We start from the raw sequence: 23,849 nt of genomic DNA, 5'->3' as shown, positions 1-23,849 counted from the left end.
AAAGCAAATAGTATTCAATTCACCTATATGATCTTGTTTTGAACAGACAATATTATGAAAATAGTTTCTTCTCAGCAAAGGCTGTCAACAACCCCTGGGCTACAGGAACATGGAGAAATTAAGGCAGCAAGAACTTTGATTTTACTGCATTTGTTTCTTTTATTATCCTTCCTGATAGGAATGTAGTGCCTCTCAAAGATGCCAGACCTGCAAAATGAAATGATCTTTTATTCTCATACAAGGAACAGAATGGAGAGTGGCAGCATGAGCTTCTATACACACACACACACACGCACACCCCCCTGACAATGTGCCTCCACTTGGAAGGACGATCTTTAGTAATGAAAAGCTAATTCCATCCTCACATCCTTCCAGTTGCTACCTTTTTTAATTAGACTGAGAAAGGTGCCACTTTCAGACAGTTTTGGTGGTGATTTTTGCGATGCAGACATCTTTCCCACAGGAACTGGGCTAAAATCACCATAGCCCATAGAGCAGCGGTTCTCCACCAGGGGTCTGCAGTCCCCTGTGGGGCTGAAAGCAGGTTTCAGGGATCTGCCAAAATAAACCAGGCTTCAGTCCTGGACAGTGGTACCACCTCCACTCCCTGACTCACCTCAGCAGGCCACCCAGCCTATGTGTCAGTACCAGCAATGAGTTTCATGTTGAGTAAGGGAAAAAATATAATATTCAGTTTTTTATTTTTGTACCTATATTATCCTTTTATATTTTATATTATATGTGTGTGTTTAACTATATAACTAGCAATTTAATACAATTTTTAATCTACTTGTTAGGCAGAAAAACAATTGTTGTGGCATAGGTGGGCCATGGAGTTTTTATAGCATGTGGGAAGGGGGCTCAGAAAGAAAAATGTTGAGAGTCTACAGAGAAATTCTTAGATAGCTTTTGGTCACTACTGAATTTGAATCAATGAACCACTACTGATTTTGAACCTTTCTTAGAGCAGTATAAAACTACACAGCTCACTGTCAATGTCCTGAGCCATCTAGCCCTGCTGCTGCCTATAATTTCTTCTTAGTTCAGAAGATTTTTTTTAAATAAACCCTCTTTATTTCATGCTTTCAATTACATTTCCCTTATGTGCAATGGCCTAAATTTTCAAGACTGATTAATGCTCTTGGGTGCCCAACCTAAGATACATTAAAGAGGCAGAAATTGCTGAGCACCTGCCCTCTGGAAACCAGGCCTTTTTAAGGTGCTTTGGGTTGGACACCCAAATGATTAGTCACTTTTAAAACATTGGACCAACAAGTCTTGACCAGCATCTATAGTCAGGTCTTGGTCTTGATCTGCCTCTACATGCCTGCCCAGGGGCATACAGAGGAGAAAGCTATTCACACCCACCTATCCCAAGGTGATCTTACCACACCTCTGCTTCAGATGCAGAGAAAGAAAAGTAGCTGCACACCCAGTACTTCCTCCCTTGTCCTTGAGTTGGATGAAGAGGGGAAGGGGAATGAGGGGTAGCTCTCAAGCAACCAGGTCATGGGTAGTCACACTCAGTGGTTGGAGCAGCAATCAGCACCAAAGGTCAGGACCAGGTTACCTGGAATGAGGCAGGGACAGGACTAGAAACAAGCAGACATAGAGCCATGAGCAAATGCTTTGAGCAGCCACTGGGCTTAAGCACCAGACTCCTGACTCTTCCAATCAATCATGCAATGCAGCCAATCAGGCAGCCTACTACAGGCCAGCTGCGCTCATTAGGTAGCCTGGAGACTGGCTTTGCTTCCAGACTGGCTATGCTGCAGGTGCTGATTCCTGATAGTAGCAACATGCTAGTTGTGGCATACTGCCTTACTTGGACTCCTTTTGGAGTAGCGCAGCTATGTGCTGCCTCTTGCATAAGGCTATGAGCTGAAAGGAAAGGACGATCTGGCCTGTAACATGCCATGTAATTTAAATTAGATGATTATCCACGACTCCTACCTTTTTCTCTTAAATATATGGAACTTGATCCTGTTGTCACACTGCTCTCACACTGATGTAAATCAGGAGTAAATAAAGTCAAAGAGTAGTTACACCAGTGTAGAGTGAGATCAAAGTCAAGCCTAAACGCTGGATTTTCTCCCACGTGTCACACGTGACTTGATACATGTATTTATACAAAAGAAAGATCATACGAATAGGATAAAGTGAGGCTGAGGATATGGCCCAGGGTATTTAATGCAATTTCTATTTTATAGGTATTTCTATAGTGCTTATCACTATATGATCTGAACCTTGGCTTCATTTCTTTAGTTTTAAGGGCAATGGATGTATATACAGTTTACTTGCATTATGTGAAGCCTGTTCAGTGATATTACATTGGCCTAATTAAATACAATTCATCTGATATTTTGAGTGTTTTGATAATGACATTCGTTGGATCTAAGTCTACTATTTTACACCTCTGAAAATCGTGATGCAAGTGGGTTTTCACAGGTGTAAAAGAGCTGAATTTGGCTGAGTATATTTCATCATTACTGTTCATTTGTCATTATTTATATTCAATATTTTATGTTCTTGTAGCCATTTTAAATCTCATTTTAAATATGTTTATTAACCACACTAGGGAAAATGAAAGTATTGCAGCTTTATAGATATCCACTATCCTGCTGTTTTTATGGAGTTACTGTAAGTGTGTGCTGTGCTTGCTTCATAGGAATTAACTTCCTTTGATTACTTGAATGTTGAAGGTAGAAGATGAAGGCCAGGGTTATATAGCTCTTTAGAGATTTTCTCCTGAGAGTGGTTCTGTTTTCCCTCATATATACAGCATAACATACAAGAACTTGGTGAAGAGTCAGCTGTAGTCTTAATTCTTGGGAAAGAGCTGCTATATACACATCTTCCATAGCATTCATTTGCACATACATAATATTGGGTCAAATGGGAAATATCTGTATTTCTATTTTGTAACTCCTCTCCTGGGAGGATGCCTTACAAGAGGGTTTAGAGCAGAAGATAGACTATAGAGGCCAGCTTGTCAGAAGTCAACAAGGTGGGTGGGTGCTCAGCCCTTCTGCTCATCGGGCCCTAGATCCATATAGTGTATATGTAGCCATTGATAGCTGTCCATGGGTAATTCTAAAAGAGCAGAATAGTGTTTTTAATAACCATGGACCTGAGAGACAGACTTAATTCTTTGGAAACTATGAATATGTCCTCTTATGCAGTTATTTTGTCGCTATAGTGGAAGATAGCAATGTTCTAAGGGTTAACACACAGCTACTTCTTCTAAGCTTAACAAAATTGGAAGCCAATGAAGACATTTCAAAATCAGGTTTGGAAAGAACCTGACTCTATTAGGAAATTGGGATGTAAAATTCTGTATCAGATGCATCTTTTAATAGCACAACCTGGAATGCCCCAAAATAAAGTCCACTTAGAAATGAAAAAAACCACCCAAAAAACCCAACTATCTTGCATGAACATGCAGTTTTGGAGTGGTGAACAACTTTCTCGTGTTTGAATGGAGAAGCAGCCCAGTGCTGTTTTTTTAATTATATAAAACATAGAAGCATAAAATAGACAAGAGTGTGCATGGAGTGGCCAGACAAGTAATTTTTTTTCAGATATTTGCATCCAGCTGAAATCCCCATTTTTTAAAAAGAATCAACCTTTGCTCTTTTCTGTAACTTAGATGCTGCTGATGTGGGTTTGTGATACATGAAGGGGGTGGAGGGAGTAGCTCCCCCAGTGGACACCCAGCCAGCCAGTTAGCAGTAAAATCCCTCTTGGTACTCCTGGTAGAACAAATCACAAAATTCTCTGCTTGCTTTACCTGTAAAGGGTTAACAAGCCCACAGGTAAAGCAAGCAGGGAACAGACACCATGACTGTCTGGGTGTCCATCAAAGGGAGCTACTCCCTCCCTTCATGTATCACAGGGTTATATAAATAAGACAGATTCATGTTTGTGTGGGATCTGGGAAAGTGAGTTTAATAAATTAAGGGGAAATGAGAAAGGTCTGGCCTGTGTTTTTCCATGTAAGTTAACTACACCAAGCAATCTAACTGAAATGTTCCGGTGATGTTTTGCTTACAAGGTAAATTCCTTAGGGCAGGGACTATCTTTCTGTGTAGTGTTTGTACAGCTCCTAGCACCAGTGGAGTCCTGGTCTATGGGGCTCCTAGGTACTCCTGGTAGAACAAATCACAAATAACAAGGTGTCGAGTTTTCAACCACTGGCTAATCAAATCCCTAGTGATTTTGCAATATCATCTGTGATGTGGCAGTTAAATAACAAGGTACATATATGGTACCTCTAAAAGAACCCATAATGAACTCGAGAAAATTTGGTCCTTACCTGTTATAGAATTAACCATGGAGAAATCATGACCAACTTAAACGAGATGGGAGTTATGTTTCTAACTCGGTTATAGTTCTAACTCATAAGGAAGGAGCAAGGAAAATGAGAGGTATTCATAATATACTTTTGGATTATATGGATTATATTTTAAAAGCACTAGCAGCAGATACTTTTGAAATGCATTGAATCATATGCACTGGATCATATGCACATCATCCTGGCAGCCTTCACCATTTATCATACACAATTTGGTGTTTAAAAAATAATCACAGAGTTTAAAAGGATCAGATCACTCACTCTACTCTTCAGGGGTCCAAGCCTGGATAAGATTATAATGCATCAACACTTAAAAAAGTATACAGTTATATAGAATCATATAAATGTAGGATCTTGAGAGGTCATCTAGTCCATGCCCCTGCACTGCCATCCCTGACAGATGTTCTTTAAAATCTCCAATGATGGGGATTCCACAGCCTCTCACTGTAACCTATTCCAGCACTTAACTGTCCTTCTAGTTAGAAAGTTTTTCATAATCTATCATCTTAAATTTCCTTTGCTCCATATTAAGCTGTTTACTTCTCGTCCTACCTTTAGTGGCTCTGGAGAACAATTGATCCTCATCCTCTTTGGCACAGCACTTAACATATTTGAAGATTTTCAGGTCCCCCTTCAGTCTTCTTTTCTCAAGACTGAACATACCCAGTTGGGTTTGATACATCATTGTCTTTCAACTTGCACAGCTATTTACACCTATAAGTAGTGGGTGTAAAATGCTCCTATTTGATTTGGCTGCATTTTACATTCACTTTGCACAACTGTAAGTGGCTACACAAGGTACAAGCAATGAGAAGGCCTATTTCCCTCCCCTGCCCCATCCTATGGAGCCACAGGGCCTGGTTTTTCCACTGCCTTGCATCTTTAGTCATTTGCTCTGGTGCAAAGCAAGTGTAAAACCCCATGCAAACCATACTGGCCATTTATGTGACTGGAAGTACGGTTTCTCACTTTGCACAGATTTAAATGACTTCACAAAGTGCTGGACAATGGAGAATCAGGCCCATAGTGTTCTTACAATCTTTTAGGTTCTCCTAGACTTTCCAATTGCCAGTGAAGTTTTACCAAAACCCAGGGAACTGGGGCCTGCTGCTTTAGTTTGAGGCAACCTTAAAGCCCTGCCAAGTGCAAATCATCCATTTGCTTTGTTACTCAATATTCTCTGAGGTATTGATTGTTCATGAGGCTTGTTCTCTGTAACCTGAAAAGGCTAAACAAAACCTAATGAGCTGGGGAAGAATGTGATGAGTTGGACTGAGGTCCATGGCAGGTGAAGGTGGCCTACAGCTCAGCCCTTAGAGGATCAGAAAATGTTCATAGGTGATTTTACTTATTAAACCCTATCAAGGAGAGACAGTCTCCTGGTCAACCAAGCAAGGCTTATTCCAAGATCTTGTTACTGTGTTTTGTTTTAAGATTTAAATATCCATTTCAACACTTGTTTCGCTCCACTGCACCGGAAGCAAACCTGAGGCTATGAAAGGGAACCCACAATGGTAAACGGTGGAGTGCAATATTGCCACAAAATGTCAAAAATTGATTTTGTTGTTGTTGCTCCTCTATTGTATTTTCTGGATTCAGAAAGAGAGAAGGAAATAATGATAATGGGGAAAACAGTCTTCCATGGGGTCTGTGCTCAGGCTTTTTGCAGCGTTGGGGTTGGGGGGGATGCACAATAAGCTGCTATTGATCTTCCTAGGTCTATCATTGCCTCTTGCTGTGAAATACTGGCAGTTTTGTTGGTGGGAAGTGTAACAAGTTGGTGGCTATTTATGAGGCCTGATCCAGCTCCCATAGTTGGGTCAGGGCAAAGATCTCTACTGCACCCATGCAGCATGGGTAACAGAGCTCTCTATCCTAGTTCTAAAAGCCCCAGTGCCATTGAGCTAACAGTTCTCTGCCCCCATCCCCATCTCTTAGAAGCAAGGCACCTTACCTTGGCCAATTGTGAGAGGGCAGCATTACACATGGAGCCAACCAGAAGCTGAGCTGTATATTTTTTTTAATCTATTTTTCCCTGACTTTTCCTTCGTCCCTTTTCCCACCTTCTTTCTATTTATGGTACTTGTCTGGCCCCCGTTACATAAGATCTGACCACCTCACAATCTTTAATGCATTTGTCTTGCAGTTGTCTCTCTTTGATTCAGTTCAGTGATTTCAGAGTCCATCCTATTTGATTTTGTTTCTCCTCAATCAGTTTCATTACAGTTTCTAATGACATCATGGGTGACCTCAGCTTTGTGACAGGGCCTGGGCTTTTTGGTACATTTCCTACTTCAGCTGAGGATTATTTTTTTTTAAATGTCTGTTTGATCTCTTAGAAAAAGTTGTGGATTAAGCAAAGTTTTACCAGCCAAGGATTTCTGAGTTCTAATCCTGGCTCAGTTCCCTGGCCTTGCCCTGGGAAAGCCTTTTAACCTCATTCTCTCTGGTGTAAAACCTAACATAATTTGAAAAACTACTTAGGACTTGCATGATTTAGCACCTAATATAGACAGGATTTAACACCCTTATGAACATGTTAGCTGGTCATGAGGAATCCTAGACTTCTCCTAACCACTTAACGCATTTTTAGGTGCTAAGAGGTGTTTAAAATCACATGAGCTAACACTCTTTAAAAAGAACACCCATTTCCTAGTTAGACAAGACCTATGGATAAAATAGTTCTGCTGGCAGGCTTCAGGGCTGTTGTGAAGACTAATGTTTGTAAAGCAGTTTCAAAGAGGAAAAAATACTGGGGTGTAAATCTATCCTGATGTGCATTAAGGGTATGTCTACACTTAATACGCTGCAGTGACATAGCTGCTGCACCATTGTAATGCTTCATTGTAGACAAAACAGCAGTAGGAGGGGTTCTCCCATCACTGTAGATAATCCACCTCCCAAGAGGCAGTAACTAGGTTGACAAAAGAATTCTTCCTGTCTACACTGGGGGTTAGGTCAGTTTAACTACATCTTTCAGAAGTGCCTCTTTAAGTTTTCAGTGTAAACAGCCCTCAAAGTGTTCATATAGACAAGCCCCAACAAGTGTTGTTATATGCCCCCAACCCAGCACTGCCAGATTCAAAACTGGAGCGTCCCATCTGACGATCTTTTAGTAAAAAAATGTGAAATGTTTGTTTTTGAAGGTTTCTGCCTCATTTATGCAGTCCCATAATCTGCCAGCAATGGCAGACAGGCATAGCACCAGTACAAAACTGAGACAGCTTCTAAACTTGTCTGTTAGACTCTTCACAGCTAGAGAACTTTACGTTCCTAATCCTGCAATCCCTGTTCATGTCACTGGTCCCACTGACTGCAGATCATGACTTCTCATGCAAAATTCCTTTTGTTACTAAAATACCACCATAAAGCCAAAAAAAAGTGCATGCACTAAATAAAAGCCATCAGTAATCCCTGCTCTTTTCCACAATCCCTTCATGATTGTGAAGGGAAGGAAATGATATGCTACACTGTGGCCTGCTAAAGTGTCCCATCTACCTCTCTCAAAATGAGATAAACTAAACCAGAAAAGAAATAAGAGTGTTCATATGTGGAGTTATACCAGTATAACTATAGCAGTATAATTTTACCACTATGATTATGCTGGTAAAGTCTCTGTTTAGACAATCCCTAAGCATCTTGATGTATTTTCTTTCAGCAGTGTTGGCTAGGGCTCTAGTTGCATTAAATAATGAAAGGCAATGCCTTTGAGAGCAGCAGCAGCAGAAGTCTATACAAAAGCAGCCATGTGTCTTCCCTACTGGAAGAAGCTGTCTGTTTGTGCGGAGTACTCTGTCCTGAACCCTGCCTACCAGTCCCTCACTCTGTGGTGAAATAAAAGGACACCTCATGCCTCTCTTTTAAATTAATATTACACTTTTCATTTTCAAAGCATCATCCACAGATAAATATCTCATCAGCCGGGGGTCAGCTCTCAGCTGGAAGTTATTTCATCAGGATACCACAACTCTATGGGCAATCAATGTCAGAATGTCACTGGGGAGAGCCAATGTGACTTCAAAAAGCCAAGCAAGAATAGTGTCCATCTAATGTAAAACAATTTCACCCCTCAAAGGGGATTAATAACATTCACTGCATCTTCAATCATGAGTTTTATTTTCATAGTAAAAAAAATAAGCTATACACTGTAAAAATTAGTACAATGGCTAGGGGCAGGGAAAGAGAGAGAGAGAGACTGCTGACAATGATGATGATTATATATCATCGTTACCAGTGGTTTTCACCAGGCTAACCATCTGCTTTTTGAAGTTCTCTTTGACTGGCTTGCAGCAAATGGTATAACTCAGACAGAGAATGCAGAGACATTTGCTGGTGTTGTGTCAAATCCTTGGGCCCTGGTTTGGCACATTCATGAACAGCCTTTTGCAACTGCAACTGCAGAGGGAAGGAAATTGTGGGTCGCCTGAAATTTGGAGAAAACCAGTGACGGAATATTTTGTCACAGATGACCTGTGAAAAGGTAAAAGAGCAGGTTGTCTTTCCAGAGCTGCAAATAAGACACTTGTGCCTATCAGTGACTGTAAACTGTAGAAGCTATTGCTTCAGCTGAGTTCAAAATGTCTCTAACACTGATAAGAGCAAAGCAGAGTGCACGAGGCACTCTAGAAGCTTGTCCCTGGCCATTCTACTCAACCCTCCTTGACTGTACCTATACATTACCAGCATGGGCCTCCCTGTGTAGCTGAGCTGTATTTGGTAGATTTGTAATGTAAGATATGGGCAAATGTCCACTAAGGATCAGGTGGAGGACACCTAACTCATTTCACTTGTGACCTAATAGCAAACTGAACAGGGATTGCTAAACTCCACAGGACAGGGACTGCCTTTATTGGTGCCTTGTATTACCATTTTGCCTCTGTTATTATTAGCTATTGAGCACTGACAGTGTACAAGACCACTACATGCTGTAGCTCCCATCATAGCTCCTCTTATCTTTCAAAACAAACTGTGCAGATAAATAATTTTTCTCTACTCACAATCAGCCCAGTCTCCAGTAGAAGCTGCCTAAAGTGGAGACCAAGGCCCAGATTCTCCAAGGCCAGGGGCGGCTCCAGGCACCAGCACGCCAAGCGCGTGCTTGGGGCGGCAAGCCACGGGAGGTGCTCTGCCGGTCACCGCGATGGCGGCAGGCAGGTTGCCTTCGGCGACATGCCTGCAGAGGGTCCGCTGGTCCCACGGCTTCGGCGGACCTCCCTCAGGCTTGCTGCCGAAGGCAGCCTGCCTGCCGTGCTTGGGGCAGCAAAATACCTAGAGCCGCCCCTGTCCAAGGCTGCTTTGTTCTGTTATGTAGAGCAGTGGCCTGAACAAGTCAGAGATTCCCAATGGAGAATTCTCCGTTACTTCACCCACTCCTGCATCCCAAGCACAGCAAGGGAAAAGCAGGCAGGAAGAATGTAGCACAGCTGAGCTCTGCTACCCCTGATCCTCTGCTGGCGTTGTCAGCAGGGTAAGTTAGAGCAGAACGTCTTGCTCCAGGGCCAGCTGCCCTTGAATCAAGAAGCTGGAGCCTCCCCCTCCCTACTAGATCTTAGATTTGTAGAGAACCAGGCCCATAAATCCCACATTTCTTACATGCAGGTAGACATTACACATGCAGCAAGGGAACGGCGAATGGTAGGGCCAGCTTGCATGCACAGAGATGGGTTTATACACGTAACTTAGGCAGACCCAGAAAACTGGGTTTGATGAATGTACATCAAACCTACTTGTCTAGACCTCGCCCAGCTCTAGTTCATGCCATATGTTTTATTCTTTAGCTGCCTCTGACTGGTCTTTTTAAAAGGAACTGTACGCATAATGAATCTGCAGCTACTCACTTGCAGGTTGTTGTTGGCCCTCTCTGCCCCACATTTTCTGATTCTCAGGTCACACTTTGAAAAGCAATCGAAAAAATTACAGTCTTCATCTTCTGTGCAATTCTGTTCAAGGATGTCCCTCATTTTAGGCTCAAAAAAAGCCATATCCACATCAATGGCAACCACCTGTGATTGAATAAACACATCAAAAGTTACACATGCACTGGGATATAACTGTTCAGTGTAGGGTGACCAGATGTCATGTTTTTAAAGGGACAGTCCTGTATTTAAGCCCTCCTGCAAATGTCCCAACTTTTTCTTAAAAACAGGCAAATTGTCCTGTATTTTCTGTCTTCCCTCTTTCCCCCATCAGTACTGGTGGGTCCTGCTGCTGGCCAGATCCTGCTCGCCAGCCGTCCATGCATCAGCGGTGCGTGGGAGAGTCCAGTGGCCGACGATGGGGATGGGTGTGAAAGGCTGGTGGCGGGGTGAAGATGCAGTGTGCGGGGCCAGCCGCTCCCCCACTGGTCTGTCAGCGCAGCCCCTGCTGCATGCCAGCTCTCAGCCAGCAGGGCCCCATCCCATTTCCAGCTTGCACTGGCTGTGCGCTGTGAGCTGCGGTGGCTGGTGTGGGGAGGCACCAGACGGCGGCTGGTTACATTTAATCTCTGCTGCCCATCCATCAGCCCTTTACGTGCTCCCCCTCTCACTGTCCTCTCCCTGCTTTGCCCCTTCATCCCCCACAACCCCGCTGCTCCTTCATACCCCCTCCCTCCGGTGGGGCGTGTCCCGCTCCCAGTACTGTGCAGAGAACCAGTGCCTGGTCGAAACATATTCATCTCACCTACAGCCTGGCCGGCAGGCTCCTTCCTTCCCCTACTGCCTCTGGCTGGGCTGGCACCCTGGGAAAGCCAAAGACCCTCTGGCCCAGGATATTGGTCAGGAGGAGCCGAGCCCTGCCTGTGCCAAAGCCCCACACAGCGTTGGCACAGGGAAGCCTCTCCGCCCCTCAGCTAAGCTCTGGAGTAGTGGGGGGTAAGTGATTTCCAGCCTGTTCACACCCAAGCTCCACAGCAGCCCCTGGGGCAGGGGCTTAGTACCCTCTTCACATACACACCCTGACCCCAGGAAGTGCGGGGCTGCTCCGTCCCCTAGCCCCCCTCCCTTGCTGAGCCATGTCTCTCTGGCCAGGTTCGCTGAAGCCCCTCCAGTCAGGTTCCCTGGGCCCTGGTGCACAAAGCATCCTTAGGGTTTAACCCCTTCTTGCCTGCGCTGTAGCCAGAGGACAGAAGGATACTGGGTTATGTCAATGGCCAGCAGCAGCCTGGAGGTGTTAGCTGCCTTTCAACATTGTGCGGGCAGGAAGGAACAAGCTGCTTCCAGCCACATGACGGGCGGGGAGCGGGGGGAGAAGAGATGAGCTCTGCAAAGACACGGGCCAGGTCATCCCTTCTCCCCCCTCCTCCTCTGTGGCTGGAAGCAGCTCCCATCGCTTCCCTCCTGCAAAGTGCCAAGTTCTGGTGTGAACCTTGACAGAAATCTGGTGAGGAGGGGCATGTGACCCTTCCTTCTCCCTCTCCCCCCAAACATGTTGCCTCAAGGAGATACGGTGCCATGTACCAGGAGAGGCAGGTCTGTCCCGGTGGTGCAGCCAGGCATGGAGGGCGGAGAGCACCAGTCAGGTCGTCGATCACCCCCCCCATGAGAGAGAGGTGTACGGAACTGTGTGTGTGTCACCTCTCCCCGTGTGTGGCTGTGTGGGGTAGGGGCGTATGTGTCACCCCTCCCCGTGTGAACTAGAGATGTAAAAGGTTAACTGGTAAGCAATAGTCTTACCGGTTAACCCACCTTAAGCATTAACACCAGCCAGCCATGGGAGCGGGCCCAGCCGCGCCACCCGGCCGGAGCGGCCCGAGCCAGAGCAGCCCCAGCCCCAGCCGCGCTGGCCAGTGAGATTGGCCCCAGCTGCTTAATCAGTTAACCGTTTAAATGACATATTTTAAATTGTTTAAATAATTAACTTTTTAAATGGTATTTACATCCCTAGTGTGAACCTTAAATCCTTAAAGATAAGAAGGTAAATATAAAGAATCCAACTACGTAGTATTTATTTTTAACATGTGCTCAGTCAACTGGATGTTAATTTGAATGTTTCTACTGCATAATTCTGATTGATTGCCATTGAACTTGCTTGAGCACGAGTAATTTTACCAGGTGTCCCATATTCAGCATAGGGAAACATGGTCACCCTAGTTCAGCGTCACGTTGCTGCTATCATTCCCTCAAAAAGCAGCAGCAGCTGCTGATCAAGTGATTCTAGTGTCCTCACAATAGAGAATTAGAATCAGAAGGAAATGAGAGGGCTGGTCTGGTTACTGGGGCACTAGTTTAAGCCTTGGAATACCTGGGTTCAAGTCCCTGCTCTGCCACAGACTTATTCTGTGACATTGGGCAAGTCACTTAACCAGTCTGTGCCTCAATCCCCATTTCAAATGCGATGATAGCACTTCCTGACCTCCCAGGGGAGGAGAAAATATATTAAAGGTTGTGAGGTGCTCCCAAAATGTCGGGGCCACAGCAGTACCTGTGATAAACTAGATTTCTGTTATCAGCTGGGCAGCAAGAGTCCTGTAAATATAATTGTTTTTAACAAGAACAGCCAATGTATAAGATAACTGGATAACAGAAAAACACTTTAAAGTCAATGAGTAAAATTCCTCTCTGGGGTGAGTGGGCCCGACTTCACTTAGCTAACAGTAGTTGCAGTAATGATAACCCAGTGTCACTCCCTCTTCTATGTGCTATTTGCAGAGGGGAGCTCTGTGATATGCAGGGGATACCTGCTCCTTGAATAGGCATTCATGTCATCAAGTGACATTCATGGTTCTCTCTCTGCTTATCTAGAAATATATCCATCACTGTTCTGCAGCTGGTTGATGGTCAGCAGAGAGAATAGGGACTAAATGGATCTGAAGTCTAAACTATCATCTGACCTCTAGAGTAGGGGTTCTCAACCTTTTTCTTTCTGAGGTCCCCCCCAACATGCTATAAAAACTCCAAGGCCCACCTGTGCCACAACAACTGTTTTTCTGCATATAAAAGCCAGAGTCGGCATTGGGGAGTAGCAAGCAGGGCAATTTCCCAGTGCCACATGCCACAGGGGCCCCCACAAAGCTAAGTTGCTCAGCATTCGACTTCAGCCCCAGGTGGTGGGGCTAGGGACTCCAGGCTTCAGCCCCTTGCAATGGGGCTTCAGCTTTCTGTCCTGGGCCCTAGCAAGTCTAATGCCAGCCCTGCTTGGCGGCCCCCCTGAAACTTGCTCATGGCCCCCCCAGGGGGCCCCGGACCCTTGGTTGAGAATCACTGCTCTAATTCAGGCTTAAGAAATAGTGGATGTGCAATGCAAAAAGGAATGCACTGCTTCTGCAGGTGTTTGATTCATAACTGTCATGTGGGTAGAAGATTTTAGTCTCCAGGATTGTCAATATAACCCCTTTTACTTAAAAAATTACCAAAATAAAGAAGGGGAGAAGGAAAGCCATCTATGTGATAACAGCTGCTCGCTATGGCATGTACAGTGTGGGCAGTGAAGTGAGAATAGTGTCACCTCAGTGCTGTGAATGCTGTGAGTTACATTCAACCTTAATATCTAACAATGTAAACCTTCACTCGGAGAAGCCCACCTGTTACAGATGAAGTAAATTGGTATAGAGGGAACTGTTTGGAAAATGGACAAAGCACAGCTATTTGCAATTACTCTGCGGAGAGCTTTAATTATAGAACTAAGCCTCCAAATAGCAGCAGAGCTGAAATGTGTGGTTGAATGACAGCTGGAATGACCCCAGGAATTTCAGATGTATGCACCTGGCAAAAGGCCAAATTGACTTTCCAAACCAAAGTCAAGGATAGGGCCTAATTTTTGCAATTTTTTTCCCATGAGGGGAGCTCAGATCTTGGAGGAAGTAAACACACCTTTTTAACTCCAAGTATCTTTAAGCTTCTTGGAAAGCTTGATAAGAGTGATGTACCCTGGGGAATTTCACAAGTTCATGCAGGTAAATATCAGAAATATGTCTACTTTTTTAGTGTCAGTAGTTCCTTGTCCCTGCTGTAGTTTCACTCTTAAATTCTATTGGAAAAACGTTGTTATTTTTGTTCATATGTGAAGTGGGCCAGATCCTCATGTCTGGCCAAACCGTGCTTGATGTAGGACCCAGGGCAATGGTCCTCCTGGTCCTGAGGGAAGTCAGGAGCCAGTTTGTTCCCTGGCATAAATTAAAGCTGCCTCAGAGCTGCTGTAACCTATGCTGGCTTGTAGTGGCCTCCCAGGTGCTGGAATGGTGGCAAGCATCACGGGACTGCAACATGCTCCATTCCCCCTTCCATCCCCCCACAACATGTTCCCTATACCAAGGGGATGGCAAGGAGATGGCTTCACCATCTCTGTGCCAGCTGAGAATTTCCCTAGCTACTCTATTAGGGCAGGAGCAGCATAAGGAGGCTGGAGTGAGCGCTGAGGATCAAGCTGGTTATTTTGGAAATGAATCCAGAGGCAGGACTGATTTGCCCCAGATGTGTTTTTCTGTACGCTAGCAGCATCATTTGTTTTAGGTTGGATGGGGATGGAGGGGCTCTCTTCTAGTCTTCTTTTTAATATTCTTCTTCTTCTATCATAAAATGCAAGAAATGACAAGATAAAAAATGAATCATAGAATCATAGGAATGGAAAGGACCTGGAGAGGTCATCTAGTCTAGTCCCCCGCACTCATGGCATGTCTAAGTATTATCTAGACCATCCCTGACAGGTGTTTGTCTAACCTATAAGCAAAATGATTTGTTTACAATATCCAGAGAATAATTAGAATATAAAAGGATATCTAAGATTAGCTTATCCAACCCCTTACTCCTGGGAGTTGTCATTACTCTCACAAAGAGACATTGGTTTTGTTCAGATCACTTGTGTAACAGATAATCTCATTAGTAAAAACTTGCAAGTCCAGACCCAAAATCTTTTTCTGATTTACAATTTCAACTTTGACAAGTCCCTCCACTTAATGGGCCAGATCTTGAATCCTAGACTAGCTCAGAAAGGGAGTGCAAAGGTGGCATCAAGCTACCCTCGCTTTCTCACAACATTACTTTTTAGAGAACTCCACTAACCAATACTGATTGACATTGCCAGGCTCCAGAAAGAGCCATGTCCAACTCTCCTCTTCCAGGGGGAGAGTCCTGGCATTGGGGACACCTAGAAGTGCAGAAGTGGAGAAAGGGATAAAGGGAATTTGAACATAGAGATCTTAGTCTCTAGGAATAGAGCAAGAGTCGAGCTAACAAAGTCAGGCTGACACTGACTCTAATAACGTGAGACTTGAAGGCCTAGGTGGATAGAAAGCAAGAAAGTGAATGGGAACAGACAGTAAGAGATACTGGTTTGACCTTGAAATCTCTTGTCCCCTTGACCTTGTGTTAGATAAGAATGGAATGTAGACTGTAGCAGAAATTAATGAGAAAAGTGAGATCAGGAAGAAATACGTATAACAAAATACAGTTGTTGCTCATGATTGTATGCAAGGAAAGGTATAAAAGCTTGCCTTAATTGTTTATCTAATGGAGACCTGCTCCTGTGTACTCTCCCATGCATTTGCAACTGCTCGAAAATAAAGCTGCCTCTGTTGCTTTTTGCTTCAAACTCAGAGTGAGGACTTGTTTTTCTCTGACAGAAGGTAGGAAGGAATCAGGGAGAACCGTCTCTCACTAAAAGGTCTTGTAATGAAAAGTTCTCAATATTCTTTCATTCCTCCTCGGTGAAATCTCTTGTCCCCTGAGCAGATACCAAAACTGACCATGTGTGCTCAGTCAGGTCCAATGATAGCAGTGTGTAGCATTCATGCTGCATCTGACTGAAAAGATGGTAGGCAAAACCTATCCTGAGGAATCTCTATTGTGTCTTCCTCTGCTGAAGTTATGGGATATTTTTAGCTTTTCTCTGAAATTCTCCAACCATTCCCTACTCAACTCCCATATTGCACCTGAATAAACAATAAAAGCTAATTGAAGGGTGAGGGGAAAGCACTCAAATTGCTTTCAACAGCTATAGGCTTAGGTAATATTTGTACAGCAGTCTGAAGATGTAAGTGTTATATGGATGCTTGGTAATTTTTTATATTACCAGTCATATTCTGTAAGTATTCTACATTCATTATGAGTGCAGAAATTCCATTGATCTCACTGGAAACTGCATGCATGGTTTGAACACACTATGTATATACAGTGTCTTGAGTGTATGCACACAATTTCCACTTAAATCAATGGAATTTCTACAAACAGAATGAATGCAAAATATGTCCAGAAGTATGGTTAACAATACCAGTACATTCTAAACATATATAATCCTTCAATCTTAAAGAACAGCTCTACGCTAAAAAGTTGAAAGGTGACTCTGCAAGAATGGCGTCATGCGGTTCCAGATCTATTGCTTTTCAATTGTTTCCAGATCTAATGTGCTCGGGGTAAAAGCACAAAAGATGTTTTTCTCTAACTCTCAGTCCTGCAAACTCAAGCCTTTCCTTGAAATTCAAACTGAGTTCTTGCCTTCCTGAGCATCACCCCCAGCAATAGTTTCTGTGGGACTGATTCTGCCCCCGTGACAGCTCTGCAAAGTCACTGCCTTCAAGTGGTGTCCTCAGTAACACCTGAGCAATTCTGTTGCCATCAGTGGGGTTGCACAGGTGTAATTAATTACAATTAAGTAAACAGTTCTTTTCATAATGCACAAGAAAGAACAGAACTCAACTCTCTGTCTTTGCTAGTTTGAGGTTTGCAGGAAATAGTAACAAAGAAGTAGCTTTTTAGCACTAAAATATGTGACTAGATTCTCAATGCACTCAAGAAGCAGCTCTGATGACTAGAGGTGGCATTTTTTTCATATGCTCTTGCAGTTCAGAACTTGATCTTAAACTGTGACAACACAACCAAAGTACTAACTTACCGTGAGATCATTTCTGATAGCAAAATTCTCTGGTTTGATATCACACAGGTGAAGCCGGTGAGAGAAATCATTATCAAAATGATTCACCATATCTAGGAAGCTGAGTGCAATGTCAGTTATTGCCTTCACTTTGCTTTTAGTGCCAGTGAAGGAGAGACCAACTGCATCCTCCAAAGGAAAAATAGTTTTGTGCCAGGCATGTCCGGCTGTGAGATACTCCACAGCATAGAAGTGGCCACAGGAGCCGATGACCCGTAGGACATGTTTGCTGAAGTCCTGCAGTAGACTGAAGTAGATATATTCTTCCTGCTGGAGTAAGGACCACATGCTGGCCACTTGTGCTTTCCAATGCAGACTTCTCTTCCTAGTCCATAAGGGTCCCATGGTGGTGTTAGATAATTCCAGACCCAGGACATTTTTGACCTCCAAAGCTACCATCAGCAGAAGCTCTGTCTCAGGAACATCCTGTGTTTCCATTTCATCAAGCAATCTGAGGCGTTGATAGCTAGAGAAGATTTCCTTTTTGGATTTCAAGATGACTGGCTGGCCTTTCCAGTCCGCCTGGATGACCTTCTTACCTCTGTCATAGTAAAGGCACTGTTTGTACACCAGCTTCTGTGCCACACACAAGTCTTCACAAAGGTCGCCAGTCAAGGCTCCCTTGCTGTAGTCAAGACACTAGAGCAAAGGAAGAAAACAGTTCACAGCAGAAGAATAGTCTAGGAGCATTTCAGGGGGAAAGGGAGCAAGGGGCATCTCAGTTACAGTGTGACAAACACCATATTTAGACTCTCAGGTAAGGCTGTGATTTTTCAAATGTGCCTGGAGATCCCTTCAAAGGAGTGATTCTTATGGCGGTAGAGGGACTGTTTTTTCTCTGGCCAGGTAAAGGGCTAGTATAGATGACCTACAACACTAGGTGATTGCCATCTCTAATGTCTATTGGTCAGATGTTGATACTTTTGTTGACACCCCAGTATAATTTACACAGCCCTGCTTGAGTTATGGCAGTCTGTCCTCATCTCCTTATGGGTGGCAGCACTGCCCAGAATCTCCACAGCACTATGTGCCTCTGCCCTACCCCCAATCTACCCCTCCCAGCCCAGCTACGCTCCCAAATAACCTCTGCTTCAGGGCCCATGAGGGACTGGGGTACTCAGAAGATGGCTTGTGGCTACCATCCTCAGTTCCTGCACTGGGGAAATTCTCCTCCAACTGGATCTGGGGCTTTTACAGCCCCTTATACTGCTCTGTCTCTTTTACTGTAAATTTCATGTGAAGACCTTATTCCATGTGAAATCCTATCAAAGTCAATGGGACTATTTGTAGACTGAGTTACTACCCAATATGAAAAAGGGTTTCTTCCCCCCAATAATATAAGATAGGTGACAGCAGCAGATCCAATCTATGGAGCCCAGAATATGCAGGCTTTTAAAAATATATAAATATAAATATATTTATTCATTCTGTAAGCCAGAAAGGCTTCTTCAGTTAAGGTCTGTCAGGCAAATTAACATGCTTTAAAATGTCTGGACATACATATCAGATATCCTTAGGTAATTTTAATGCACTTTGGGTAATCTTGATTTAAAAAACCCAAGGAAATTGCTTCTTGATCATTGTGTGGTCATTACAAATGCATGAAAGAAGTAAAAGGATACCTCCCCCTACCCATAATTGTTTCCATTCCTCCACTTCTAGACATATAGGCAGCTAACATACTTCTGCATCCATTCAGAACTTCCAGAAGTGCAGCTGCAGAGACTGTTGGGGTGGATCAGTGGACAAGATGATCACAGATGTGGGGTGGGATGAAGGAAGCCAAACAGCTGGGAGATAGCTTGATGACATCGGTCGCCCTCATTGCTTTCTGGCATTTGAACTTTTGTTTAAACAAGTTGACAATTCCAACTGTTTAATGGTTGTAAAGATTGTTTGACCCCAACCTAACTTGTTACTATTTGTTCTGTGTACAGGAAACATGATCATAACATTTGAGCGCTGTTATTTTCTTAAAATAGTATCTGAGGTGTGCACCAGGGGAATATGCTCTGATGCTAGACAAGGCTGAAAGTTAAATATGAAAATATCTTTTTTAAACACTCACCAAAATTGATATTTTATTTTTCTTGTATAAACATTCCCCAATTAGCACAGGGAATAACAGTGAACTGGTAACATTGTCATCTGGGGACTTTGGGTATTAGTGACAGGATGGAATCGTAAGTCCAGTAGTGGTGCAAGGGGTGAATGAAGAGGTGATGAACTGGTTATCATACTACATAGTAGCCAGGGATTCTTATGACATTAGAAGAAAAAGTATGACAGGTACCACTTGTGCTCTCACAACCTGAAAGAGAATGTTGCATTGATAGATGCCAGAAAGAAGAACCAGGTACACAAACTCTGATGTGCATGTGTATGCCCTGGTTTTGTGTCCTCCCATACATATATTGAATGTGCATGCAAATCAGGATGGACACACACATTGTAGTCCACATGCACATAACTTTGGTGACTCCACAAGTGCATGTGCAATTTTGAAATTCTGGCCTCATTTTTGAGGTATCTAATAACAAGTCATCATTCTCTCTTACAAGTAAGAAACATACTTTTTCTTTGCTTAAGTAGTTTAATAATTCCTACAATCTGTGACCTTATCTTTAAACAACTCCTAGAAGGAGGGTAACACACCAAAGTCCTTTTTTTTCTTTTTAAGGAGCCTTAGTATCAGTTGATCAAAGAGCCTTGCTTCCTCCATGTGAAGATCACAGCCTAACACGTGCACTACTACTATTAGGAAACTATAGGTCCCAGTCCTCCAATGAGATCCATGCATCCTGCCTGGAGCCCCATTGACTTCAACAGGGCTCTATGCATCCGCAAGAGTCTCATACACGGATCCAATTGAGGTCTAGAAGAGCTCACACCTAGCCGTGAGACATGGAAAAACATAGTATGCTTTCTAGTATCTGCTGTAGTTGCTGTATCCTTCTTACTGGTATTTCATAAGGATGTGACTGTGCAAAATATACAGCTACATCTACAACCCCCAAACATGGGAGATGAATCCATTCTGTAATGGGGAAGGAATATGTCTAAGTCTATACTTTCTATCCAACTGAATTGTTGATCTGTGCCTATTAAGCTAACATCTGCCATTCATTCATCTTCCAATTTGATTCTTCTTTATTGAGCTTTTACGGTGTTTCTTAAACCGTGGTCCTCAAGTCACTAGTGGACTGGGGAGCTGCTAATGTCACAGTGGTGAAATACGTGTCAGATTTCAGGCAGTGACATTTCCTGCAAATTGTAGATCAGCTTCAGGGTTTCCAGAGGCTTTTTGCCCAATTAAACTAAAACCATATCAAACAAACCAAAAAATGCCAAGTACCGCTCTGTAATTTTAGAGGGCTTGTCCACATACAGAAGTTGCAGCACTTTAACTTAAATCAGTAACTAAAACAATTTTAGTTTAAAAAGTTCAACCCCTCCTATGAACTGGGTTTATTTATATCTGTTTAAAACGGGTTATATCACTTTAACTAGCACCTGCAAAGTTACCTATGCAAGCTAACCCAATAAGCCAGGTTTAAATTAGTGTAAAAGAGTCCACACAGAGTTTTGCACCAATTTAACTAAACTGGTTTAAAATCATACTTTCTGTTACGTGAGTGCAACTTTGTGTGTAGATCAGGTCTGAAGCCTCCTGTCTTTCCTGGTGTAAATTCTACTGTGAGCAGGTTTATGGAAGACTCCAAAATCAGAGAAGTCCTACAAGGAGCACAGAAACCAACTGGAAAGTGATGTAGAGTAATCAGGGTAATGGTGGGGGTCAGGCTGCAGGTAATGAATGGGAGATCAGTAGTAATAAATAAAAAGTCCTACACTCCGGGGTGATGTTTAAAGGATATGCACCATCTACACCCTACTGAAGTGGTGTGCATTTCTTGTGCTGGCCCTCTACACAGGTATCAATTCCCCCCTGAGAGAGAAACTAAAAAGCACCACTACAAAATAGAAGGGAACATAACCAAGTATCCTCACCCATTGGATTACAACAGGTCACTTCCATCTTCTTGTCCACTGAAAACTCTGTCCTCATATTATATTTTCCATATCACCAAACATGTCCCATGCTTCAGGAAAAGGATGGGATGGAAGGCTGGGAAAGTGAGTTTTCATGAAAGGGGGATCTCTGCTCACAAAGAGGTTATTCTGTAGCTGAATTGCATTGCCTAAAACAGTGAAACCAAGTGTGGTGCTTAGAACATTTACACAGAGCAACTCCCAGCTAACAGAAGGTGAGCTCAGTTCCTACTGGATCCACCAGGCAGCTGTTCCTTTTTGGTTCAATTAGAGCCATTGCTTATGGACAATGATGATCCTTTTTCATGTCTTAGCAGGGAAAATGCTCCCATCAAGTTCGGCCAATGCACTGGAGACACCTCTTTGCTACATGGTTCCTTAAGTCCATACTGGTGTCTGGCGAAACACTGGCGGAGACAAGTGTCCAAATGACTCATCCCTGAAATCTCAGGGCTCAGGCCCTGGGAGGGAAATGTGAATATAGCTATTGCTGCTTAAAATAAGTTGGCAAGGCTGCTGTGTATAATTAGTCTTCCTTAATTATCTAGAAGGTAGGAAAATTTATGATCCTCAGTTGCTTGCTACTATAATAGATTATTTAATTTCCATTTGGATTTTTTTCCACTTAACCCAAGCCTTTACAAAAAAGACCCAGGCTTTTCATTTTAACCCAGACTGCCCCACTTTTCTTCTCTACAGAATTTCAAACCACCACATTTGACTGAATAGTCTCACATGCTTTCTTGATTTTTTTTAAATAAATATTTTTAAATATCCCCTATGGGGGGGGGGGGAGTCGTGTACCACAGCCTGAAGATGATTTCTGAACCAAATGTGATCTCTGCTTAAAAAGCTTGTCGAGAAATCACCTTATATTTGAATGCATGTGGAATGTTGAAGACCACTTCTAAAATATTTCAGAAGTATAGCTGCACATATCTTAAACAGCAGCATCTTGGATCAGCTAACCTAAAGGATTAGGCTACCTTGTTTTACAGTACCAAGGAAGAGCTGAATATGGTCTGCAGATGTTTTAACTCCCAGAACCTTTACTCCCCTATCTTTTAAAATCCATTAGAAGATGCTTTAGAAATATTTTAGTCTAACCTATTAAGTGCTCTGTCTTGTTGAATTGACATTACCCTGCTGGGTAGAAGGAGTAAAATGCAGTCAGCATTGTAAAGCCTTTGCAAGTGGTAGCTCTTCAGCCCAATTCCCTTTTGCAGCTGCTTTGCTCTCTCCCTTATACACAGTGAAGCTTCGCTGTAGGATTACTCCATCAGCCAGAGGTACTCGCCTTTCCCATTAACACATTCACGGACCTAGTATCGTCGCATCAAACATTCATTGGTTCCCAATACATCGCAAGGAACGATGCTTGCACCATATTTTGCATCAAGGAAAATGAAGACATTCAACTATAACAATACCAAGGAAATACTATGAGTTTAAAAATAGTCATTACAAACTCGGGACGTTTTACGCGTTGCCTTTTTAAACCCCTGAGTGCAAGAACTGAGGCGTCGTCCGTGGGCTCCATTCTCCCCCCGCTTCTCCTATTTAAAGTGACACTTATTGTTCACCAGTGGGGTGAATGAGGCTACGGTGAGTTCGCTTGGTTAGTATGGCCCGTTCTGTGCAGGGGAGAGCGACTGTACCATAATGAGAGAGAAATGGAAACAGACTCGGGGATCTTAAAGGGGATGGGGGCGGGGTGGGTCACACCCTCTGTGCAGGGGGCTCAAGGAGCAAAGTGTCCCCCTGGGGCCCTGGCGGTGCTGCGGCCCTGGCACTTGCCATGCCAGCCGCACTCTGCAAGCGCGCGGGGACGTACCAGCCTCGCCAGGATCCTGTGGCTTTTCTCGTCCGTGCAGCGCTCGGAGAAGACGCTCCGGTGGACGAGGAAGAGGAACGTGCTGCCCAGCAGGCAGCAGGCGGCCCAGCAGAGGAAGAGCAGGAGCGTGCATCTCCTCCACAGCTTCAGCCTCAGCCTCTGGAAGCCAAAGACGCCCCTCATGGTCCGGCCTGGCTGGGCGGCTTCACACACTGCAGCCGGGGCAGCAGCCCGAGGCAGGAGGGGGCTCCATGGAGATCAGCGTCGCTCCCACTTGTTCGGATCTGTCACTGGAGCCATTGCAAGAGAGCAAATAACCCCCCCGGTCCATGGGCAGTGGCTGGCAAATGACACGGGGCTCGCTGAGCAGCAGCAGCAGCAGCATGCGTGTGTCATCCCCACGCTGCGAGCTCCTGACTGGGCTCTCTGTGATGGGAGCCCCGCACTGCATGGAAGTTACTCCCGCTCTGTCCCTTACGCGGATGCTTTTGCAAGAAGCCCGAGCTCTCCTTTTGAATTGAAGCCGCGTAGTTCCGCCTCTTTTGTCTGCTGGGTCCTGTGTCAACCAACCCTCCTACGGGAGTTACTAGGCAGCTTCCCCCCCCCCCCACCCCCGCTTCTCCCGAAGTTTCACACACAAGAATAAAAGGGGGGTTGAAGCCTGGATTAGAGCGGCTCTGTGAATCTTTTTAATGCGGGTAGCGGCTTGACACTTTTAAGAGACAGCCCGAAGATGGATGGCCCCTCTGCATGAAGCGTCTCTAGTGA

At 44.0% G+C, this 23,849-nt stretch overlaps 1 protein-coding gene across 1 annotated transcript; it reads right to left on the bottom strand.

The window, feature by feature from the left end:
* Positions 1-8,553: 8,553 nt before the first annotated feature.
* On the bottom strand, positions 8,554-23,543 carry DIPK1C (divergent protein kinase domain 1C). The gene is made up of 4 exons (XM_039522073.1): positions 23,082-23,543; positions 17,159-17,836; positions 10,192-10,356; positions 8,554-8,824 (listed from the first exon to the last, which is right to left on the bottom strand). Exons 1-4 carry the CDS (start codon positions 23,262-23,264, stop codon positions 8,603-8,605), a joined length of 1,248 nt encoding a protein of 415 aa, XP_039378007.1. The 5' UTR covers positions 23,265-23,543; the 3' UTR covers positions 8,554-8,602.
* Between the last annotated feature and the right edge of the window lie 306 nt (positions 23,544-23,849).

The sequence above is a fragment of the Mauremys reevesii genome, linkage group 2 (genome assembly GCF_016161935.1).
Source record: "Mauremys reevesii isolate NIE-2019 linkage group 2, ASM1616193v1, whole genome shotgun sequence".
NCBI classification, from domain to species: domain Eukaryota; kingdom Metazoa; phylum Chordata; order Testudines; family Geoemydidae; genus Mauremys; species Mauremys reevesii.
Note: the sequence above shows the minus strand (reverse complement) of the source record. Positions and strands in the feature narration are given on the sequence as shown.

Bases quoted from the DNA above. Each gene is read 5' to 3' on its own strand.
- DIPK1C (XM_039522073.1), bottom strand. From the start codon at position 23,264: ATGAGGGGCGTCTTTGGCTTCCAGAGGCTGAGGCTGAAGCTGTGGAGG. The intron at 10,357-17,158 runs GTAAGTTAGTAC...ATTCAATCACAG, and splicing joins CTATCAGAAATGATCTCACG to GTGGTTGCCATTGATGTGGA. The intron at 8,825-10,191 runs GTGAGTAGCTGC...ACCTTTTCACAG, and splicing joins GGGCCAACAACAACCTGCAA to GTCATCTGTGACAAAATATT.